This window comes from Danio aesculapii, chromosome 16 (genome assembly GCF_903798145.1).
Source record: "Danio aesculapii chromosome 16, fDanAes4.1, whole genome shotgun sequence".
NCBI lineage: Eukaryota > Metazoa > Chordata > Actinopteri > Cypriniformes > Danionidae > Danio > Danio aesculapii.
This window is the reverse complement of record NC_079450.1, coordinates 28,833,314-28,859,365: the sequence shown is the minus strand read 5'-3', so window position 1 is coordinate 28,859,365 and position 26,052 is coordinate 28,833,314. Positions and strand designations below refer to the sequence as shown.

General features: G+C 37.2%; 1 protein-coding gene across 4 annotated transcripts in view; it reads left to right on the top strand.

The window, feature by feature from the left end:
• Positions 1 to 496: 496 nt before the first annotated feature.
• The window catches only part of nr4a3 (nuclear receptor subfamily 4, group A, member 3), a 36,018-nt gene continuing 10,462 nt past the window's right edge, over positions 497 to 26,052 (top strand). The window contains exons 1-7 of one of the 4 annotated variants that reach the window (XM_056475725.1): positions 497 to 882; positions 3,487 to 3,639; positions 4,463 to 4,544; positions 8,787 to 9,628; positions 20,536 to 20,665; positions 21,372 to 21,535; positions 22,482 to 22,678. In XM_056475725.1, the coding sequence (XP_056331700.1) occupies positions 4,481 to 4,544; positions 8,787 to 9,628; positions 20,536 to 20,665; positions 21,372 to 21,535; positions 22,482 to 22,678 (1,397 nt within the window). In that variant the 5' untranslated portion in view covers positions 497 to 882; positions 3,487 to 3,639; positions 4,463 to 4,480. Of the gene's footprint in view, positions 883 to 2,614; positions 2,693 to 3,486; positions 3,640 to 4,462; positions 4,545 to 8,786; positions 9,629 to 20,535; positions 20,666 to 21,371; positions 21,536 to 22,481; positions 22,679 to 26,052 lie in introns of those variants that run through there. The other 3 variants (XM_056475724.1, XM_056475727.1, XM_056475728.1) reach the window with 3 other exon arrangements.

The window sequence follows — 26,052 nt, the reverse complement described above, 5'->3', positions numbered from 1 at the left end:
ATGCCTAACATTAAAACAATAACACAAAGTTGTTTTTTTTTCTAAAGGCTAGCCTGTGCTATGAAAAATTGCTTGCATATATTTGTAGGAAAACACTGACAAACGCACACGTTCATTTATAACGCGTGTACACGCAATGATGAACGTTTGGTTATTAACGGGATCATCAGAGTATTTAATATAGCGTGAAACACTGCGGAAGCCACAACTATATTCATTATGCAATTAACAATCATACGGTTTATTAATTTGATAAAAAAATAAGAGGTTTTAAAATAGCTTCATTAGCTATAGAATTAGTTTGACACATTAGATTTTCATAGCAAGCAACAGACAACACGCCCTACCGCGCGATTTCTGACAACCTCTGACAAAGAGTCAGAAGACCAACTCTATTCCTCTCTCTCTCTCCTGGCAAGGACTGTACGGCTTATGTGTATACTGTACCAGAGAGGCCGGGGACTACAGTGCAGACAGTGCAGGCTCGACGTCACCTCTCCCATGGCGTCACATTGACGTAGCGCATTCCACTCTAGCTATGTAGAAGCCAGGCGCACATAAATGTGCTATTAGACTTTCTCTCGCTCAGCGCGCCACATAAACAAAGGCACATTGCAACTTAAGCTCAGCGCATCCTCTCCGTTACTAACGCCGACACTATTATAGTGGAGCTGACAGAACCACGGAGTACTTTTTTTCTTCTTAGCTAAAAGGAAAATCGGTCAAGTAAATTTTTTAAATGAAAAATCATCAACTTTTTTTACTTTAATACCAACTTTTACTCAACCTCTTTTTCAGTTTTTACAATTTTCTGTTGGATATGCACAAGGAATTATTAGGGCTTTAAAACATATGTAAAGACGGACCGTCAACAGAAATCAAGTAAGTAGTATTTTTTATTTTATCTTATACGCTTTATAGGGCATATAAACACAATTGTACACTTTAAACTAAAATCCCTGACAACATGCTTTAGGTGATTTGTGGTGTTTGTATAGCGGTCTCCATTCATACATTTGTGCATGACATAGAGAACTTTCAGGTACGGACCTGTTGAATGTCCAGCCGCAGCGCGTAAACGAGCTATATTTGTGCTCTGTCTTTGTGGACGGAGGGACCGAATGCGAATTTAATTTGCGAAACGTGGGCTATAATATTCTCTCAGGTTGTCATGGAAATGGGATGCCTCTTCCTCACCCGGGTGAACCGCTGTGAGCTCGCGCGGGGCCGGTAGAGAGTCTCGTGAGATGCGCCAAGACGGAGAGCGCGCTGGGCGCTCCGCAATTCTCAAAAACCTGACTTAACATTGTGCTGATGCTTATTTATTCGTTCACAGCAGTATCTAGAATACTTTCTCTTATATGATTTAGTCTTATGAATATCGCTTTTACCACGTTTCAGTGACATGACTACATGCGCTCCATTCATTCCATCTTGAAGCCACGGAAGGACCGCACGCGAACATACACAATGAACACATGTGCAGTTATCAAAAATAAATATACCTACACAAACTGTCAACATGTCGTCTAGTTTTATTCTCATATTTACCACTCTCACTATTCTTCTAGCAGTGTTCTCTTGAGGAGCAAAAGATCAGTGCACTTGTGGTCAGGGAAGCAAGTGTTTGCTTGCTTTCAGAATACTTTTATTTATTTACTTTCTAAAGGAAAGCCTTTAAAATAAAATGTCCTTCACTACAGCGGCCAATGTGGTCTGAATTTCAGATCAAAACATGATGCAGGGCCACTTACTAATACGCACACAAATGAATGACAGTAAGTTACTTTTTATTTCACTGCCTGTAGTCTACAAATACTAATAGTGACAGCTGTGCCAGAACCACCCCCAAGAGGTATGTGATACAACAATATATTGATTTTGACCCAAATGACTTGTTCTACTGCTAAAGTTTTATAACGGAGCACGCGAGATCGGGTCACGGAGTACATAGCCTGGTCTCTTCCCCTCAGGTCTCTGTCCCCGTCGGGTGTCAAATCCCGTTCTCCAAGCTAATTTACTGTACTTGTATTTTTCCATCCCTCTATCTCCACTCTCCCCTTTTCTTTTGTGTGTTTGCTGGAAAGCCTCTATCTCGCGCGCTTATTGAACGGAGAACGGAGCGCCTCTACAAAGCGCGTGCTTCAGTGCTCTCTCGCGGTTCTCTAGGTTACCGGGGCACAAGCGGACCGGCGGCTCCATGCGTACACACTCAATCACGCTCTGTCAAAATCACACATAAGCCCAAACAGACAAGGGTTCAACTCAAACACAAACGTAATAAAGTCCCTAGAAAGCCATCCTATTTTTATCAGCATCTGTTAATATCAGCATTAGTTGTGAGGCAACTCAAAATGATCTAAATGTGTACCCGTGATTTACTTTTCTCACTTCAATTGTAAGTCAAATCATAAATTAGTTCCTGAAGTCTTGATATTGCAAAACCATGAAGGTTTGAATATTATTTCTAGTAGTTTGAGAGGTCGAGAAAGACACTGCCCAGTGCCTAATGTCTGTCGAGGCAGGCTGTATGAGCGCGCTTCTTCTGTCAGGGAGGGGGCGCTAGTCGCTTTTAAAAACTCTTGAGCTCTGCGCGCGTGGGTTTATTTGACCGAAGACGAGGATAGTCGGAGTTCTGTGAGTGCCCAGGTGAATGTTGTCCAGCCGTCACCGAGACTGTCGTTATTCTGAGGTAAAGGAAAACAAATACTGCATGGCAACGTGTTTTATTAGACGCTCGGAGCGGTTTAAACTCTATGGTCGAATGCAGGACCAGAAGGAAAAATCAAATAGTCCTTTATAAATCGTATTAGCAGATTGTGTAATAAAGTTATCTTTGTGCTCAAAAACTGCATGTTACATCTTCGCTTTAATGGATTTTTCAGGGTTTTTTATTTTAGCATTTTCCTTGAATGTGAAAAGTCGGTTATTGTAACATTTTGTTACAAAATGTTTTGTTTGTGCTTGGTTTTTGCATATTTTATTATTGTTAGTTTGTTACCAAAGGCTACGATTGAATCATTGTTGAGGTTAAAGTAAGAATATTTCCGTACAAAAAAGAAAAGATAAAAAATAAAGATTTCTTTTTGTGTTTAAATTATATTTCGGTATTTGTGAATAGAATTGAGAAGTGTTTTACAGTGAACATAATCTGAATATTTCAGTATGTTTTCTGTGCCATATAAAACACACATTAACGAATTATATGAACTCATGCATCTTTTAGCATGCAAATATTTAAGGAGTTCGATTATTATAAAAGAAGATTACTTGCTTATATACTTATAATGGTCGTTGTTTTGGAGCAGACCGCATGCTTCTTTAACCTTGTTTATTCACCTTCACACTTGTATATAAATTAAAGTCATTTAACATTACTCAGATAACGGAGTTTCTATCTAATATTCTTCCAGTTCTAAGACTTTGCCACTACTTTGACCTTATGTCAGATTAGTGAACTAAATCATTGTGTGCCCCCGATTTTAGACACCGGTTCGGAAGAGCGCCTGCAGCCCAGGTCTGAGTCCCGGCTACTGGATACCTCACCCGCCGCGTGTGCTGAAGCAGCCCCGAACCCCAGACGCGTGCAGCCTCCACCCGAAAAACCGACCACGATTCAGCGAGCAAAAGGCCAATCAGGTATACCACAAGTCTATTTAAAAATCTCTCTCACTCCAGAAGGCATTTCCTAAGATATTTCACATACAACTGCGTTTTTAAACATATGAAATTAAGCTGTAGGCTAATACAAATCTAGTTTCAATAACATCAAATTTAGTCATGTAAACGAACTGCTACCAAGGTTTTGTTGCTACTTTTAAAAGCCTTATATACCTGAATAGTATATTTTTGTCTAACTTTGTACACTTGGAAATTTCATATCCCAGATTTACATGTTGTTTCTTTGTACATGTAAAATGTCGAGTAAAAAGTTGTCCTGTTATAATAAAAGCAATAATTAATTCATATGAATTTATTTTTACATTTATAGAAAAAAAATGCTTGAGCTTTGTTTGTGTTTGTTCTGGAAATAAATGCAAAAACAGCACTGTTTTTAAAGACATTGTCGTTGTTCAACATTCCTCAGCAAATTGCATTTAATTCTTTTTAAAACACGAGTTGCGCAGATGGTGGTTGCATGTTTTTTGTCAGATAAGGTAGTCTATGCATTTGTGTTCAAATTCCTGGAACGAGTGGAATTTATATAAGTTATTTTTTCTGTACCTTACCAGTTATGATAATATAATAAGACACTGTCTTCTTTATGGTCACAGCAACCTCGTGTGCTCCTGTCAGAATACTTTGTCCTGTTGTCTTAGTGTATAGAAAGTGAAAGTTTGCGCAAATATATTTGTGCTGCTGCTTTTCTTTGCTTCAAGAGCAAATTTATACTAGTTAGCGTGTCATGCATTTATTTATTTTTTATGTCGTTGATTTATTTATTTTTTTGTTTGTTTGTTAGATCTATGGCACTCTGACAATGAACAAGCGATCACAGTTATTGGAACAGCTGCATTTTGTCCATCTAAAATGCACACCTCGAGGTTAGAAACTGTTTCATCCCTCTAAAGCGCTTTCTATAAGCCTGCGTGTGTATTTGTGTGAGGCTCTCTGTCTTGTGCACGCGCGCACACACACTAGAGCTGTAAAGCATCGTTTCAGTATGACTTTATGTGGTCTAGACCTTCTTAATAATTTGACTTTTTACGTTATGCTGGCTGCGTTTTCATTTTTTATTATCCGTGTCATGGTGAAATGTGGAGCTGATGTAGAGAATCGACGTGCTGTGGAGTTTGCACGTGCACAAACAAGTCATAAACGGATACACACAGGAGATAGAAAGCCAGGTCCCGCTTTTTTGTTTAAGGATTTATCTAGACTTACACAATTTGAGCTGCTCTTAATTGGGACGAAAAGACCTCGACTGGCTGAATGCCATATTTGTGCATAACGCGATTTAGTCTTCAAATTCCAAAACTATTTTAAAGCAAGTTTATCAGCATGTCTGTGCTTATGTGGCTGGCTGACATTGTTTCCCCCCCCCCCCCCCCAGTATTTAGTATTATTTTAATTTATTTGTTTATTCATTTATTTGATCGATTTATGTATTGTAAATTTAAAATAAGAATGACTTGTTATAGAATAAGTCTTGAAGGAAATGTTTTTCAAGTACTCGTTAGGGAGATATTTGTGTGTGTGATGACAGTGATGTAAGAAAGTTTGACTCACTTTTGCAGTTCTCCATTTAGCGAGAGACAGACTGACCTCAAACCTCCATTCCTCCGTCAGTATCTATGACGATGAAAGGGTCGCACCTAATCCCACCCGCCCGCGCTTTGGCACCTCACTCTGACGTAAAACGTCAAGTTGCAAATTATGGCGATGTTATAAGTTCGGTTTTGATCCCCACACCCTCCCCATTTTCGCCACTTAGTCTACAACCAATATATATATATATATATATATATATATATATATATATATATATATATATATATATATATATATATATATATATATATATATATATATATATATATATACACATACACATACACAGGCCCGTAGCCAGCCCACACTGACAGTCCAGAATTTGACCCCAACATGAGCTCAGTTATACCATTTTTGACTGCTATACCATCATCAATTGTGAAAATTATCGATAGAAGAAGGCTTTAAGACAAATAAAATTTAAAATTATTCAAGTAGCCAAATTGTGACTGAGGAAAGTTGAATGAGCTGGCCAGTTTGTTATTTGCCTATAGGCTGCAGTCTTTATTTTAAAGCAAGTTTTATCAAATTCATATTTGGTTTTAAATGATGGATGATAATACATTTGTATTTAAAAAGAAGTATTTTTTCATATTTCTTTATTCATTATTCAAAAGCTAATCTCATTACAATATTTATAAAACTGGATTAATTTACAGTTTAAATCCTAATTTAAATTAATAGTATGGCAAGCGCTTCGACAAAATTGTAGGAAATATTTTATGGTGCATCAAAAAAGTGTGGTTATAATGACCATTCAACAAGCTGTTTCATCAAAGATTAGTTCTTAAAATGTAACTAAAATGCATAATTGAATAAAAAATTAGGCGAATAACTGCAAAAAAGGTCTACTTTTTCAGAAAAAAGAACCACCCCTTTTAATAGGCTGGATACAGGTTTTATATATATATATATATATATATATATATATATATATATATATATATATATATATATATACACACACACACAGGTATACACACTAACACACACACACACACACATACACACACACACTTTGTGCACTTTTTCAGCGCCTCCAAACAACAACCACAAATATTTGAATATTGGATTAAAAATTACCCACAGTGCATTAAACGTATGCTCGCGACCAGTAACCATAGCAACACCTTCTCGATCATTGTCTGTATAGCAGTCAGTACATGCACAATGCATAGGCTTAGTCCTGGGAATTATAATCAAGTTAGTTACAGATTTCACATATATTAATAATAACAACAATAGTTTTATTTAAAGCGGAGACTATTTTTAAAATAGGCCTAGGCTAGTTGTTGGTTAGCTAGGGGAGCTAAAACATTAGTAGGCTACTTATTTGGGTTAAGGAAGACACCAGGAAAACAAGTTATACATTTTAACTGTACACCACTGGAAGTCATTTAATCCCTAATTCGTACATTGAAATATGTACTTTAGTAGCCTATTTTATAAAAAATATTAATAGACTACTACATGTTATCTATATTGCTTTCTTCTATAAATTTAAGATTGAAAAAATGCATTAATAAAAATTCAAAAGTAACATGAGTTGTTATAATCAGCAACATTTATTTTTAAATAAGGTGAATGATAAAGTTTCCAATTGTTTTAGTCCTAAAAATAAAACTTTTTTCAGTTCAATTCTAGTTGTCAAAGTTAAATAGGAAAAAAGTGTATACAAAATATATGTGTAATTTATTATGCTTTAAATCCATTGTCGAGACATGAATTAAATTCTCTTGTTATCCATGATGCTGTGCGATTTGTATGCATAGCCAGTGATGTGCGTAGAAAAAGGAACATGCGCGCACCAGTCTGAGTCATCACAGGTAAAGGGCCGTTCATAATTGATAAGCCTCCTGATTTTACTAAACACACATGACGTGGTGGAGGCACAAGGATTACGGAGTCACTACACGACAGCGTCAAGCCAAAGTCGGGTCTGTGTACACTTCCCCACCTAGGGAAAATAAGCAAACAAAGCACACGCACACACACATTATCTCCTCACGGACTCAGGTAGCTCTGCACAGATGCACTTAAACAGCTGTGTCAAGGCGCACAGTTGTAGGTTTTATAACTCTGAGAGCACGCTGGCAATATGGTTTTTCCTGGAGCACAGAGCTGGCCCAGGATACAGCCTACTAGAAACAACAAGGGACTTCCTAATGGCTTTTAATAAGGTCATTTCTTGGAGCTTGGTGCGAATTTAATTAATAGAGTATCATGAATATTTATCTCAAAGCGTTTAGACTTTATGATTTGATAGTAAGTGAACTCTTGTTTGTGCAGTGTTGCATATTTACACTTATGTGTATTTTTAAGTCATCAAAGAATGATTTGTTAGGTATATAGGGTATGTGTGCTTGTTGGGTTGGACGGTGTTTGCTTGTGAGAAAGTCGCATGAAGTTTAAATCCAGAAACAAAAAACATTCTGCTTACTTGAAGGAGGCATTTCAGTGAATTAGGCTACATAATTATTAATAGGACAGTTCAGCCTGAAATTCCATTTCTGTCGTCATTTATTAGCCCTCATCAAAAAGCGTCAAAGCCTGGAAGACTAATTCAACAGTAGTTCCTTTGAAATCTTCCTAATGAGATTTTTAGATTCGTGCGTAAAATAAGGTCTGTGGTTGATATAGCTTGACCTGCAGCTTAAAATTCACCCAGCAAGCATTTTTTGTTTTTAAAAGATGTCTAATAGACGTCTAAACATAGTCATCTTGGCTAAAACAAAGCAATTAAACAATTTGGGCTGTCAGTGAAAATCTAACAGATGTCTAAGCATAGGCCAAAACTAGACTAGTCATCAAATAAACAGAAATGAAAGACTACACATATAAAGTCTGCCTAATCTGTCTATTTTGATGACTCGTCTAGTTTTGGGCTATTCTTAGATGTCTGTTAAACACAAAATTGTTTGCTGGGCACACACACACACGCATGTTAGGTATAGGCACTTATTACGAATACACCTTTTTTAACATAAAATAAACATGCTTCAGAAATCACATTTTCTTTATGGGTGAATGTAATTTCCCGTTTATAGCCAAGCATAAAAAGTATTGTCCACGGGCCTTGTTTTACCTTGGTATTTATTAGAAAACCCAAATAAATATCTTTAGTAGACCAGCTCTGAATTATTCTACCAGGTTTTGATGTCACGGCTAAATGGAGACGTCAGTCTCAGACGCTTAGAAAATGCGCTGAAAATAACTTTGTTTTCCATTGGAGAATGAAAATCCTGTGTTAGAGTAAATAATGACAGAACTTCATTTGAATCAGATGGGTTTTTTTCCTGTACTTTAAGAGTCCAGGCCAGGAATGAGGAATTGATTTTTTTGCCCACCAGCTTATAGGCTAACCCACGTTTCCTGGTGAATGGTTTATTTACTAACACGCCACTAACAAAATAATACTCAAATGCCATGATTGACAGCACATGCTTTGTACACCTCAAGACAAAATAAAAGCAATGTGATAGTCATTTTCCCATTCTCTCTCCGCATCTCTGCAGACATGCCCTGCGTTCAGGCCCAGTACGGCCCTCCACCCCATGGGTCCAGCTACTCTGCCCAGTCCTTTGGCTACCATGGTGACTACAGCGCTGACCTCATGGCGACAGACTACACAAAGTGTGAGCTCAGTGGGGGAGAGATCTCAGCGGCGGCCGCCACCACTTCCTTACCCAGTTTTAATGTGTTTGTGGAGGGCGGCTTCGAGCCCAAACCTTCCTGTCTGTATCAACTCCCTCCTCAACGCCCTATCATCAAGAAGGAGGAGGAGTCCTTCCCACCCATGGCACCATCTGACGAAGCAATACCTGGGAGCTCCATGTACTTTAAACAGTCGCCCCCTTCGACGCCCCCTACGCCGCTTCACCCCGGCCCACCCAGCAGCTCTTTCTTGTGGGATGAGCACAGTCTTCCCCCAGTGCCCCAACCCTGCCTGATTGAAGGCCCGCTGAAGAGCCCTCGCTTCCCTCATTTCTACGAGCAGACGGTGCCACCCTCCACCAGTGGCTACGACACTGCCATCGGCCTTCCGCTGCGCCCTGAACGCTCTCCTTCGTCCTCCTCTTCGTCTTCACATGTGCCACCCAACATGGACACACACGCACACTCACATGTGCACTCCCATTCGCACTCAAACATGTACCCGCTCAACATGGGTAAGCCAGGAGGCATGGCGTTTCGCTCTCTGGGCATGGGCCACTGTCCACAGCTTCTGGGAGAGAGTTTGCCATCGCCGCCGAGTCGCATCAGCTCTGGAGAAGGAACCTGCGCAGTTTGTGGAGACAACGCGGCCTGCCAGCACTATGGTGTGCGCACCTGTGAGGGCTGCAAAGGCTTCTTCAAGGTAAGAATTCAGCATCCCAGCTGGACAGAGGGCTTTTGTTTTCCTTCGATTGCATCGAATACAGACGCACCCAGAGTTCCATCATTGTCACTATTGCTTGCACAAGTATTCCATTGCAAATGCATAATAATCCTTATTGACACACACTTTCACAGAAAGATTCATACAAGAAGTTCTGTTCAGTGCAAATAGGAGGATCATATGAGAGTTTTAGTTTTAGCTAACATCTTAAGCAGCCTTTCCACTGCACACAGCAAACGACAAGCAACAGACAAGAAGTCATTCATTTCCAATGGAGTAGTCCAGGAGTTACATAAAGCTCCGATCGTCACTGTATGCGGAAAATTCGGTTCCGATTTGAGCTGCGGATTTGTTAAAATATTTGAACTCCTGCAACTAGAGCATATGCAATCGGCTGACCGGATGTGATGTACTCCAGTGTTGTCCAAGCAGATCCATGCGCGCGAGATGAGAAATAGGAGTTTTTCGTTATTTTTTAAATCAGAAATAAGTCTATATTAAAAAAAATATATAATAATCGATTCATAAATGAGTAGTAAAAATCAATATTATTTTTAATCTTGTCTCAACACTCCTTCTAAAATTTTTAGCAGTGATGAGTTTCTAGTATTCATTCAGTCATTCAACCATGGTGAACACATAGAGAATAAAGGCTCTTGCTTTTACACTCCTTTATTTGGGACACCACCGCGAGAATCAGCTTACCATGGTGCACGACAAAACAGAATTTTCTGTATGACTGCCACAAGGAGAAGTATTCCGACAATCGTGTCCAAATTTATACTACTTAATACTAAAACATTCCATGGCAGAAAATATACAAAATAATTTAGTTTTGACAAGTGTTGTTTTCACATTTATTTAATAAATATCCTACATATTTTCATTTCAAGAAAAAAAATGGATTATTATTTGAATACTTAAGTAATTCTGAGGCCCACTAGAAAGTCTGCTGAGGGCCCCTATTTGGCCCAGGGCAACTCTTTCAAATATTGTCTTTTTTTACTGAGCTATTCTTTTAACACTGCACAAAAAGCTAAGCAAGCTGTGGTTAGCTGAAACTGATGGATAATATTTGCCAGTTAGGAAACCTCTCATTTGGATTTCCCATAATGCTTTACACTTTTTCATAGTATTATGTTTGGCTGGAAGCTGATGTGGGCGTTTGCAGTTTATGTTGATTGATATGTATTCCTCAGTGTGTGCTTAATTTGAATAGCATGTCTCATTGTGTATGTGAGTGTGTCTGTCATTAAATGGAGTGTAAGAGGCTTGTACTTGCACACTATTGTGCAGTGTGTGTCGATCAGTGTTTTTTTTGGTCTCTTATGTGGTCAGTGTAGTGTTTGTTGATTGTGTATTCATTAGTGGTCATTAGTTTTGTTCTTGGTTTGAAAGAAGCTTTTGGTTGAAGAGGCTCACACCGCTCTACAGCGATCGCACCTCGTTCTCTGAATGTGACGCTCAGGGTTAACCAACCATTGTAACACACTCCGCGGGCATTTGAACCAAGGGTAAAGCCCACCGTGTGAATAGCGATTCTTTAATGAGCCCTGTGTGTGTTTTTGTTGTTTGGTTTTGAAGAGGGGTTGTGATAAAATCTTAACAACATATAAAAAAAAGCATTTGAGGATATACAGAAAATGATTTGAAAAAATGAAGGATTGTTTAGTTTCAGTTTCAGACCGTGGCAGGTTTGCTAGGCCTTTTCATTGGCTTGTGTGTACTGAGTGTGAATGTGTGTGTGTGTGTCTTTGAGTGCTCTCACAAATCGTCTGAGCGGCGGTTGCCACAGTGTCTGTGAGGGTCGTTTCCCTCGGTGACCAGTGAGAGGTGTGACAGCGGCGCGCACTTAAAATACAGCAGCTTGGAGATGTAGCCAGAAACCAACACACACACACATTTACACACACCGAGACTAAGAAGAGCCTGGAACGTAGGACGACAAAAGGGATTTAATTTCAACAGACTTTAACATATATTTGACAGCTATTTAAAACTTAGGGATTCACGTTTTTAATTTGCTTATGTTTAAATGTTAGAAACAACGAGAAGACTTAAAACACACAGAGACTGTACTGAAAGACTGACAATGAAAGGATGGAGCGAGAGTGGCAGAGCTGAAATAATTGAAAATGGCCTGTGGTCTGGTGCAGAAATAAATTATGCCTCTTTTCAATTAGTTTCACAATTAGTTTTTATTTAGTAATTAATAAAAGCAGGGGTTGGTAAGCCTGAGGCTTTGAAGCCATTACTGCAACGCTGGCACACATGCACACAGACACAAATGACATCCACAAACAATGACATATGCACACTGCCAAGTCTTAGACGATCAGCAGACTTATTTTTATGCATACACACACATTCATTGTCACCCCGAACTCACAAAACACACTCGCCATTTAATTATCTCAGGCAACTCATTAACTCACAATATAAATATTAGCAGGTGAATTTAAATGCAAGCCAGTGTATTGTGAGGCAGTGTATATCCTTTGAAGAATTCTCGTAAATGGGGGTTTTTTGTGATATTTTTTTAATGATTCCTACTACATTAGGTTTTAGAGTAACATTTTTAATGGAGTGTGCATGCATTTATCCTCTAAAATTATTCAGATTTTGCCTCTGCTTTAGTTTTATGTTCATTAACGGGCACTAAATCACTTCACTTATGGCTCTACTTTACATCTGAATACAAACTGTTCTGCTGTTTCACAATGAAAAAATTGTTTTAAACAAAGGAGAATCACTCTGTCTTGCTCATTCGCTACCACCACTTATTTTCACACCATTTATTTGTTTCGTAATTTGCTCTGTGACTCATAACGTGAGAATATTTATTCTGAATATTAACCTAATGGAGGGTTGAGGACAGTCTCGCTCATTCACAAAACCTCCATTGGAATAAAAGTTTAACAGCTCTTAACTGCTCGTAACTGAATGGGAATTCATCTCCAGCACTTTCCTTTAGCTTTACATTGATTAAATGAGTCACAACAAATACAAATGTGCATTTGCAGCTGTATTGTGGCATTTATAGAGTACTGAATAATAAACACATAAAATGTGCTCAATTCGTCTTATCATACAGTCTAAGTGCGCAATACACGCAGACACACACACACTTAACCAATTAACGATGACCCAGTTCCACCTCTCCTATTGAACAGCCATACACACACGTCTAATTACACACCCAGAGGAGAGAGCGAGAGAAGATAGTCTGATCATCTCTGATTAGGGGAGGAGAGGACGAGGAGAGCGGGATATAGCTTCCCTAAGGGGTTTTAATGTGCGACAGGGCCATTAGCACATGTTACATGTCATGAATCCACAACTGCTTGTCTTTACTGACCCTACGGACCCTGCTGTGCACTGGACCGCAACCTTGTGTCTGTGTGTGCGCGCATGAGAGGATGATGGTAGTTAGACAATGAAAGTAGTTTTTTAGATTTTTATTTGACATAGACTCTTAAAATAAAGGTTCTTTATTGACGATTATTGTTTTATTAAACATTTATCATCCATGGAACCTTTTTTAATTAAAAGTGGTTTACATTTATAATGGTTCTTTATCATGGTAAATGATTCTTAAGATTGTAAAATCCTTCTTGCGTTGGTTCTAAGAAGTGAATCTAGAATGGTGTTTCAATAGCATTACTGCAAAAATCCCCATTGGAACTTTTATTTTATCATAAGTTACATTTCTGGGGATGATTTGTAGTTTTTTTTAGAGAGTTATACAATTATTTATAATAATAAGGTAAATACAACAAGCCTCCCACATGAAGGATCCATTTGGATCTGCTGAAAGCATCAATGTAAATGTTAGTTCTCTCAGAGAGTAGTTGAGACCATGACTTAAACCTATTTATTTTGGGTTAGTTTAGATTTTTATTTGACATAGACTCTTAAAATAAAGGTTATTTATTGGCATTTATAATTTTATTGAACATTTATCATCCATGGAACCTTTTATAATTAAAAGTGGTTTACATTTATAATGGTTCTTTACCATGGTAAATGATTATTAAGTTTGTAAAATCTTTCTTGCGTTGGTTCTAACAAGTAAATCTAGAACAGCGTTTCAATGGCATTACTGCAAAAATCCCCATTGGAACTTTTATTTTATTATAAGTTACATTTCTGGGGATGATTTATAGTTTTTTTAGAGAGTTATACAATAATTTATAATAATAAGGTAAATACAACAAGCCTTCTACATGAAGAACCCATTTGGATCTGCTAAAGGCATAAATGTAAATGTTAATACTCTCAGAGAGTAGTTGAGACCCTGTCTTGAAACTTTTTTTATTTTGGATTAGTGCAATTGCCATTGACAATGAAATGGAGGATCAAATTGACCAGTAATTATTCAGTTCATATTCATAATCCACAACAAATCAGTGTGTCAGACCTTGCAGGAATATTCATGTGAAAAATGTAAAATTGTCAATGTTTAAAAGAAATCTTTTCTGTCAACTCCCAGATTTACTCATAAAGTGATTGAAGTTGTTGTTGATTGTACCTTTTTTATGCCTTTAGCCAATTGTTTGTGGAGAAAAAGTGAGAGATATTTGCATAAATGATACCTCAGATATCCTTTTCCTGTTTAAAAAAAAAGTTAGAAACCTGTTGTTACAGTGACGATTGTGCACTGTGACATTGTGTAAACTAGAGCATAAATGTACACAAAAAATGCAGACATTTTAACCACTTAATCATATGTAAAGCAGTTTCTCTCATTTTATGAACATCATGAGACGTCTATTCATGAGCACCAGCAGCAATAAAACCTCTAAAGTTTTTGTGGACGTTACACTAACTGTGACCGACAGACAGAACGTGTCACAGTATGAATCGTGAAGTAGCAGAGCTCATACGTGCAGTGCAGGGGAAACGACGAGGTGCTGTTTCTTTTCTTTTTTTTTTTTCTCTTCAGACTAAGCCCAGGGTGTTTTCAAGATGATGTGCTCCACAGGTTGTATTTTAATCAAGTCATACTGAATCGCTGTGAATTTAGCTGTAACTGAGTAGACTCCCTGTGCTAACAAGTGCATTTGCGTGCCCACTGGGAGATTAGTCCACTCTAGTAGAGCCGCTCTGCTAGTTTTATGTTCGATTTAAGTGAAATTTGAGAAACCGTGCAAATCACATGGATAATGTGGGTGTGGGTGAGAGTTTTAGCTTCACCAATCCAGCTTCCTGCAAAACACGGGAGATTTAATTGATTTCATTTACACCTGTTGGAAACAGCTACAAGCTTGGTATGATTGATTTCTTGATAGTTTGATTTAAAACATTTCGATGGAAATCATTTAAAGGGACAGTTCACACAATTTGGTAGAAACTGGGAGCAATTTTAAGGTTTTTTACTTTTTCCTTCATAGCTGATTACCAGGGCCAGACAGAATCTGCAGACGTTTTTGCTATTTCTGCACAGACTTTTGTAAAAAGAAATCTCCAGATTCATATGGAATGATTTTTGGGAGTATCGTAACTAAAAACGTAATATATTACATTTTAAAAAATACATTTTTAACTTTTATTTAATGTTTACAATGCAAATTCAATTAGATCCACTTATTTGGTACTATCTAAATCTACTAAATGACAAAGTCAAAAGATATTAGTCAATAATATTACTGAAAATAATTTAAAAAACGGAATAAATATAAATTTACACACGTAAATAAACAGATTCAATGATGGGCTAAAAATCTGCGGAATGTGGGCCTACTGATTACAGACTGTTTGGTACCGACTTTAATACAAGATGCCATTATAGGTGCTCTAATTCAGTGGTCACACTTTACAATCAGGTTTCATTAGTTAATCTATTTACTAACATGAACTAAAAATGAACAATACTTGTGCAGCATTTATTAGTCATATTTCAACATTTACTGATGCATTATTGACATCAAAATTCTTGCTTGATATCATGAGTGAATGCACGGCGAGTTAACGAACTAACAATGAACACCTGTTTTTCATTAACTAATGTTAACTAACACGAACAAATACTGTAATATTTCCGAAAAACGACCCAGAAAAATCCCAAAAGTCCCATTGACTTAACATTGGGTCAAACTTTGTGAGCTCATAACTCTGCATCAGACTGTCCTACAGACTTCTAACTGGACTCATTTAACTCAGTCTAGCCAGCAGCCAATAACTGATGACTTTTTAACTTACTAGCCACTCCCTAGCAACCACTTACAGCACCCTAGCAACTGTCCCATAGACTTCCATTGTAAAAGACTCCCATTTACTTAACATTGGATCAACCTTTGTGAGCTCATAACTCTGCATCAGACTGTCCTACAGACTAGAGTCTGGCCTCATTCAACTCAGTCTAGCCAGCAGCCAATCACTGATTACCTTTAAACTTACTAGCCACTCCCTAGCAACCAATTTCAGCACCCTAGCAACTGTCCCAGAGACTGTGACTAGCTTTTCTAACACATGCTAACAGTTTAAACTTCCTACTGACATGCTAATCTTGCTAGAAAGGTGCTAGCAACACGATAGTGACATGCTAGTCATGCTAGTAACATGCTAATTCATGCTAGAATCATGCTAACAACATGCTAATTCATGCTAGAAACAAGCTGATTCATGCTAGAATCATGCTAGTAACATGCTATTACATGCTAATTCATGCTAGAATCATGCTAGTTACATGCTAATTCATGCTAGAAACATGCTAGTAACATGCTAATTCATGCTAGAATCATGCTAGTTACATGCTAATTCATGCTAGAATCATGCTAGTAACATGCTAATTCATGCTAGAATCATGCTAGTAACATGCTAATCCATGCTAGAATCATGCTAGTAACATGCTAATTCATGCTAGAATCATGGTAGTAACATGCTAATCCATGCTAGAATCATGCTAGTAACATGCTAATTCATGCTAGAATGATGCTAAAACATGCTAAATCATGATAGAATCATGCGAACAACATGCTAATTCATGCTAGAAACATGCTAGTAACATGCTAATTCATGCTAGAAACATGCTAGTTACATGCTAATTCATGCTAGAATCATGCTAGTAACATGCTAATTCATGCTAGAAACATGCTAGTAACATGCTAATTCATGCTAGAATCATGCTAGTAACATGCTAATTCATGCTAGAATCATGCTAGTAACATGCTAATTCATGCTAGAATCATGCTAATACATGCTAATTCATGCTAGAAACATGCTAGTAACATGCTAATTCATGCTAGAATCATGCTAGTAACATGCTAATTCATGCTAGAATCATGCTAGTAACATGCTAGATCATGCTAGAAACATGCTAGTAACATGCTAATTCATGCTAGAATCATGCTAGTTACATGCTAATCCATGCTAGAATCATGCTAGTAACATGCTAACTCATGCTAGAATCATGCTAGTAACATGCTAATCATGCTAGAATCATGCTAGTAACATGCTAATTCATGCTAGAATCATGCTAGTAACATGCTAATTCATGCTAGAATCATGCTAGTAACATGCTAATTCATGCTAGAATCATGCTAGTAACATGCTAATTCATGCTAGAATCATGCTAATAACATACCAATTCATGCTAGAAACATGCTAATTCATGCTAGAATCATGCTAATAACATGCTAATTCATGCTAGAAACATGCTAGTAACATGCTAATTAATGCTAGAAACATGCTAGTAACATGCTAATTCATGCTAGAATCATGCTAGTAACATGCTAATAACATGCTAATTCAAGCTAGAAACATGCTAGTAACATGCTAGAATCATGCTAGTTACATGCTAATCCATGCTAGAATCATGCTAGTAACATGCTAATTCATGCTAGAATCATGCTAGTAACATGCTAATTCATGCTAGAATCATGTTAGTAACATGCTAATTCATGCTAGAATCATGCTAGTAACATGCTAATTCATGCTAGAATCATGCTAGTAACATGCTAATTCATGCTAGAATCATGCTAGTAACATGCTAATTTATGCTAGTAACATACTAATTCATGCTAGAATCTTGCTAGTAACATGCTAATTCATGCTAGAATCTTGCAAATAGTAGTAACAGTTAATCTAATAGATCTCTCTGCTAGTCATCTAAATCATGCTAGTAACATGTTAATCATGCTAGAAACATGCTAATTCATGCTAGAATCATGCTAATAACATGCTAAATCATGCTAGAAACATGCTAGTAAATGCTAATTCATGTTAGAAACTTGCTAGAATCATGCTAATTCATGTTAGAAACATGCTAGAATCATGCTAGTAAATGCTAATTCATGCTAGTAACATGCTAATTCATGCTAGAAACATGCTATAACATGCTAACTCATGCTAGAAACATGCTAGTAACATGCTAATTCATGCTAGAATTATGCTAATTCATGCTAGAAACATGCTAGTAACATGCTAATTCATGATAGAATCATGCTAGTTACATGCTAATTTATGTTAGAATCATGCTAGTTACTTGCTAATTCATGCTAGTAACATGCTAATTCAGACTCGGCTTTATCATTGTTTGTTCATGTTAATAAATGCATTAACTAATATACCCTTATTGAAAAGTGCTACCAACTAATTATAAAACTAACATATTATCACTAATAAGGACAAGACAATATTAAGTAAAATGTCAGAAAAGTCAGTGTTACAGATGTTCCCTTGAAGTTTTCGTCAATTTTTTTTAGCTAAATATATATTTTATCCAACATATTTAACCAAACTTTAAAGATTAACATGTTTACAGAATAACCCGATGAGTTCAGGTGAAAATTGACATTGTATTTTTTTTTATTCACTCTAGTTTGTTTTTGATTGGAGGAATTACTTGGGTTACAATTTCCATTTACATTAGCTGCATTTCCACTGCTTGGGCCAGCAATAGGGTATATGTCGAAGCATGCTAATAGGACTCTTAATTTGTCAGTAACCTGGGTTAAGCGTTCCGGTCAACTGTTTGCAATTGCAAAATCGGCGCGTTTAAGGTCTGTTTTCTTTAAAAATCAGCAATCTCCACTGGCTAAGTGATATCAAGGGGGTCTCAGATTGTACAAGAAGCACTGCATTAAATTACATTTTTCCCCGCCATGTCTTTATAATATGAGCATTTATTTTACCCCAGTATATTCAAAAGAGCTTCTGCGCTAGCCTGGCGATTCTGACAGGCGCGTGCTAGCAAACGGCTTTTTGTCTCGTTTTCTGCTTGAGCAACTGAATGAATGCCAAAGTCTATTTAACTAATTGTATTTTAATTACATTACAACATCGATGCTGTAAAAGGAACCGTATAAAATGGAAAAAAAACTCACAATAACCGGTCACCGGAAGTTTATTAGTATGTGAACAACACTAGCTCGGCATATATCCTATAGCCAGGACTTTTATTGGGCTGGGCTGGCTCAATAGTTCGGGAGCTTGAGCAGTAAGTTTTCCACTGTCGGGCCAATAGCTCTCAGGGCAGCACCCAAACCCCGCCCCTAGAACGCCCCCGAATCAAACATCACACAACCTGCCCAGTTCAGCGGGAAAAAGTCAAAATCCGAATCAACATTATCATCACAAAACAATTAAAACAGAGACAACCGAAACATTACATTACATTACAGCATTACATTATATGTCTATACACATAGGCCTTTGTATTTTCATTCATTATATTAGTTTACTCACCGACTGACTGTTGGTATCATGGATCGAGTTGTCTAGCCACAAACAGAGGCATGACCCAGCGGACCATCCATAATATAAAACAACTGAATTTTTCCATTAATAACTCCGTGTAACACGTAGGCTATTTTATAGCATCCTTGGTTTCCAAATCTTTGAGTGTTTTGTTCTGTTGATAACTTCCATTATTAGACTTCCAAGTCTACAGCTACCAGTTTCCAACATTCTTCAAAATACCTTCATTTTGTGTTCAGCAGAACTCAAACAAACTTGCAACAAGTAGAGGATGAGTAAAAAAGTTTACAATGAAAAAAAAGTCTATTAAGTAATGGTCATCGCTAGCCATTAGCTACTTAGCATACTTAAACTTTACCATTTTAAAGATGTTTAATAGGAAAAACAGCAAAAAAGTATTCAAAGTTGTACCAAAGGTGGCCATCCTAAAGATTGTTTCCCGCTTCTGTGTTTTTGAAATTCATTTGAACTACTAGCAGCCTTGCTAATTGAATAACTGCGCAATGAAACCGACATTGTTGATGTATGTTTTAGTGCCACTAAATTGACCGCAGTTGGAGCTTGTTAAAGCATTGTTTTTGTTTGTTTTGGATCTTACCTTAATCACCAAAGAAACTTACTGGTCTCACGCAAGCGCTTAACATCTCTTGGCTCTGCAGTAGCTAGCACGTGCTCTTGATGTCTAAAGCTTAGCGCTGTCATACGCTTCCTCTTTCCTACATTATTTTACTCGCAGATCGTTTTTATTTCATTTTAATAAGGTCAGCAATAATCGCGCATACCCAGTCGAGGAGAAAACAACTCCAGGGGGGTTATTGGAGAGGCACGATCTGCCAAAACCCTGAGGTGCCGTGAGCTGACCCGCGAGTTTCACAAACAATTTTATCACGCGGCGCGGGATGTCTCGCGGGAGCAGCCTCAGCACGCTCTGCACTGATCTTCATTGTCAGTGGCTTTCGCTAATAAAATTGTCCCTCCTGCAGGCAAGGCATGTTGGGAAATTAATTTTATCTAATTATCCTGATGGAGCAGGAGCTTTTTCACATTGTAATTAAAATCTGACCTGCAAGCTTCCTTTTTAATTCTTAGCCCAAAATGGGATCAAATTAATTAAATAAATAAAATGTTTAGACCTGTTGGCTTATTGTTTTGTTTTTTTTCTCTCTTTTTCTTGTCGGTGGCTGCAGAGGACGGTGCAGAAGAATGCAAAGTACGTGTGTTTGGCCAGTAAAAACTGCCCTGTGGACAAAAGGAGAAGAAATCGCTGCCAGTACTGCCGTTTCCAGAAGTGTCTCAGTGTAGGCATGGTGAAAGAAGGTACACACACACACACACAGACACACACACATACCTATAATATGTGTCCAGCCAAGCCACTCAAGCCAATTATCACACAATGGGCTCCGGTGCATATGACCCCAGCTGGACCTCTAGTTAGAGACTGATGCAAAGGAGATAGACACTCTTTACCTTAATGATTTAAAACCCGCAGACGCACCGTGGATTAATACAGTTTGGAGCCGTAGCTGGCTTGGTTGGTTAGAATGAATGCATGAATTAAAGTATAATGGAGGTGTTTACCGGCAATACTTCGCCTCTGCAATCACAGTCTATCAGCGGATTCAGAGCCGGTAATAACACAGCACACAGGATAGTCACAGGCTCACAGGATTTACACAGAATTTAAGCATGAATATCATGTTATTTCGAAATATCACAGCATAAACCACCTTATCTACTGATTAGGACGGACATATTATTATTATGTGCTTGCAACCCATTCCATTCATGTCCTGCAGACATGCTGATTTCAGCTGCCCCCTACTGGTCAGTCAGAAAACATTTTGAATCCCAAAATAAAATAATGAATTTTAAAGGATTGACCGTAACGAACCTAAACATAACTTAACATCCATCACACATATTGAATTGTATTATTGTATTTGTTCAAATATTGGTCCATACTAATATTTAGATGCATGTGGGAGTTCTGTGCATTGTCTAACCTATGTGTTTGGCACAGTGGTGCGCACAGACAACCTGAAGGGCAGGAGAGGTCGATTGCCTTCTAAACCAAAGAGTCCCCTGCAGCCGGAGCCGTCGCCCCCATCGCCTCCTCTCAGCCTGCTGAACGCACTGGTGCGCGCTTATTCCCAGTCCACACCACGAGAGCTAGACTACAGCCAGGTAACTGAGTGTGCTGTTTTCAGTCTAGACTAGGCTTTGGAAATCAACGTTTAACTATTTGGTGCATGAATTTTTTGATTAACTAATGTTTTATTATTTTTCTCATTAATTTGTTTGTTTGTTTATTGATTTTTTACCAAAATAATAAGAGAGAGACACTACAATACAAAATGGTGAACATTCCAATCTAGGATTACAACAATGAACTAAAACTAAAGCTTTAGCCATAAAACTAAAACAATTTTTCTCATTCAAAATTAACAGAATAATTAATGATTAAATAAATGAAATTAATAAATAAAATATGTAAATGTTAAAAATGTTTCTCATTCGTATTTATTTTAAAGATGACGTAATAATAGAATTGCATTTAAATAAATAATATTTAAAATAAAACATATTCTGTTTACACTTTACAATAATGTCTTCTATGTAACACTAGTTAACTAAGTAACTTTAACTAATGATGCGCAATACATTTGGTACAATGTTTATTTATGTTTGTTAAAATTAATAAACACATGAAAGGTTGAATTTGTTAAATTTTAATTATTTAAATTATAAAAATGCCTTTTATGTATTTTTCACGATAAACATAGCTAACTAATGTCTTGTTTATGCAAAGGTTTACCATTATATAAACAGAGATTTTACAAAATTAACTACTGTACATATTTATATAATTAAAAATAAATTTCCAAAAACACACGTAACAACTTTAACCAAAGTTGAATAAGTATTGTCTCGATAAACCAAAACATTCCATATACACTTTTTTTCAGCCATCTTAAATTAATTTAATCGTTTTAAATGTTTAAAAGTGTGACTCTGTAAATGTAAAAATGCCTCCACTTTAGTGAATGTCCAACACCAGAGGATTTCATATCCACAGGTAGTTCCTTCAAATGAGTGATTGTGATTTGTATACTCATCTCTCTCTCTGCAGTTCAGTGCGGTGGAGCCCGTGGGTCTGTCTGAGTCTCAGCAGATCCAGATGTTTTACAGAGTGTTAACCGGCTCTATGGAGGTGACGCGCTGCTGGGCTGAACGGCTGCCTGGATTCTCTGAACTTCACCACGATGACCAGAACATGCTCATCGACTCTGCCTTCCTTGAGCTTTTCGTGCTTCGCCTCGCCAACAGGTAAATAATCACACTGTACGTACTTCCAATGCAGGTCTGAAAAAAATCGAGAAGGGCACAATCTTGACTACATACACTAAAACATTCAATAACAGTAGAACTGGACAATATAGTAAAAAAGAGATTGTATTCTGTAAATATCTCAATATTTATGCATTTTTCTAAAGCTGTATTTATAATTTTTTTTAAGAAAACTGATTGTTTTATCCAAACAGCTTTAATGTGTTTAATGCAAGAACTACAATGCAATAAAAATCTAGTTAATAATGTATCTACAGTTGTTTAGTAAATGAACAGTAATTATATTTACTATACACTCACCGGCCACTTTATTAGGTACGCCTTACTAGTACCGGGTTGAACCTTCTTTTGCCTTCAGAACTGCCTGAATCCTTTGTTGCATAGATTCAACAAGCTATTAGAAGATTCCTAAGAGATTTTGGTCCTTTCTTGGTGAAAATGCTAGTAGATCAGCATTTTGGAACCAGCAACCATGCCACATTCAAAATCACTTAAATCACCTTTCTTCCCCATTCTGATACTTGGTTTCAACTGCAGCAGATCGTCTTGACCATGTCTACATGCCTAAATGCATTGAGCTGCTTCCTTGTGATTGGCTAATTAGACATTTGTGTTAACAAGTGGTTAGACACGTGTACCTAAAAAAGTGGCCAGGTAATAAATACAATAATATTTATTATATTTATTATATTTTAATTCATATATTGTCATATTTAAGATGAAAACATCTTGTTTTTAATAAAATGTAAGGACATTTTTATTATTAAACTATATTAAATCATTTAAAAAATATTTTCTCATATTTTTTTAAACAGAGCTTTAAAAATGTCTTTACTATATTTTGGTTAAATGAACACAATGAATGATATGTAATGCCATTTTCATTTCATTAGAAATATTGGTAGATATTTTACCACGTTAATATATAACAATGTCACAATGAGACTTCAATGAACAATTCAAACACAAGTGAATCATTGAATCAAGGATAAGAATTAGTTTTTTTAAATGAACCGTTTGAAGTGAGACTCCAAAATGTGCATCAAAATCCTCACGATATTCACAACATGTTATCAGCAATATATCAGCCGTATCTGCTATATCACCCAGCCCCACATGCACAAAAATACTCTATATGCATTAAATACTGAGAAAGAGTCTGTAATGATATCGCAATTAGACATTTTCAGCTCTCATCAGAATGGTTACAGCTGTGGGAGGAAACGGTAGTTATAGCAATTACACTCTGACTTTACACTCATAATATCTCATAGCAACTGTCAGATTTTTCGATGACTCGCTATTAGCAATGGCTTATGAGTCTCTTCGGATTTTCTTTCAAGTTTAGAAATTAGCACGAGGTGTAAAGTGTCATTATGACTGTGAAAGGAGTCATTCTCGGGCAGTGTCATGATTTATATTGTGTAATATGGCGCAGTCGCTATTAGTTACTTTGTGACTTCCTATGCAACAATGAGCGTGTGTGTTCTCGCTCTCTATTCAGCACTGTAAGGTCACTATGGACACTGTGTGGAAGATCCTGAGGAATTCACTTATTTAAGTTTATTGGTTAACAGCCCGGACTAACCAGAACCTCCCTCTGCCAAGACCTCATGAGTGGCAGAACGGCTCTGTTTTGATCGTCACTTAGACTAAAAAGATGCAGGGCTGTTTTAGTCTGATTTGAAGCCAAATATGGACAAACATAATTGCCGAGTTTGAATTTAAAGGTGAAAATAAGGCATATAATGGAAATCTGGCTTTTTTCATGTTTAAGTGCTATAACCGAGTCCCTAATGTCCCATCAAACAATTTTGTGTTGAATTAACATCTAATAGACATCTAAACATAGTTGTCTTGGCTAAAAGAAGGCTAAACTTGGGCTGTCATTGAAAATCTAACAGACATCTAAGAATAGCCCAAAACTAGACTAGTCACCAAAATGTACAGATTAGGCAGACTTTATATGTGTGTGGTCATTCATTTCTGTTTATTTAATGACTAGTCTAGTTTTAGGCTATTCTTAGACATCTATTAGATTTTCACTGACAGCCCAAATTTAGCCTCACTTTAGCCAAGATGACCATGTATAGACGTCTATTAGACATCTTTTAAAAACAAAAAATGCTTGCTGGGATGCATGTCACTTCATATTTTAAACATGTTGTGTTCACACAGGTAACAGCTGTCACTAGATTAATACCAAAAACGTCATTTAGAAATGCACATTGTCTAGTCTGCAATATTTTGTCTGACTTTTTATAAGATAATAAAGTTTGATTAATAATGTAATTCATTCATTCATTCATTTTCTTTTTGGCTTAGTCCCTTTTATTAATCTGGGGTCACCACAGCGGAATGAACCCCCGACTTATCCAGCACATGTTTTTTCATGCAGCGGATGCCCTTCCAGCTGCAACCCATCACTGGGAAACACTCATACACTCTCATTCACACACATACACTACGGACAATTTTAGCTTACCCAATTCACCTTTACCGCAAGTCTTTGGACTGTGGGGGAAACCGGAGCACCCGGAGGAAACCCATGCGAACGCGGGGAGACCATGCAAACTCCACACAAAAACACCAACTGACCCAGCCAAGGCTCGAACCAGCAACCTTGTTGCTGTGAGGCGACAGCACTACCTACTGCGCCACCGTGTCACCCCAATAATGTAATGCATAACTATAAAAATGTATCCACTAACCACTCAGAAACAACTTAGTGCAGTCTTTGAGGTTCAATTATGATTATTATGTCCTCAATTCAATATCATGATGCATTGCATCTTCAATTTTCAGTTTTACTTCATGTATACAATTTTGTCATTAAATAGAAGCAGTCAGATATTGTATTCCGCTGCTTAGCAAAAGTTTTTTTTTACAGTATGCCATTAGCACTGACAAAGGGGATCTTGAGCTGTATCTTCAGACTGTCCCAGCAAACTCACAAGCAGCAAAATGTGTCTACACTGTAAAAAAAAAAGTTTCAACTTAAAGGACTCAACTTAAAATTTTAAGGCAACAAACTTCAGGACATTTTTGAGTTGACTCAAATCGAGTCAAGTGCAGTAATTATCTTGAAACTTGAGTCAACTCAAAAATGTCCTGAAGTGTGTTGCCTTAAAATTGTAAGTTTAGTCAACTTTTTTTTCAGTGTAGATGACTGCTATTAAAATAGTTGGCTCATTATGAATTACTCACATCACATCTCTTTTGCGCACGTCTCGCCTCCCTCGCCATTGTATCAATCTATTTGCGCACACATTTTGCTACTTGTGCACACATATCACCTCCCTCACCATAGTATGCTACAGTGACAAACGGAATCAGAAATCCAGCATTACGTA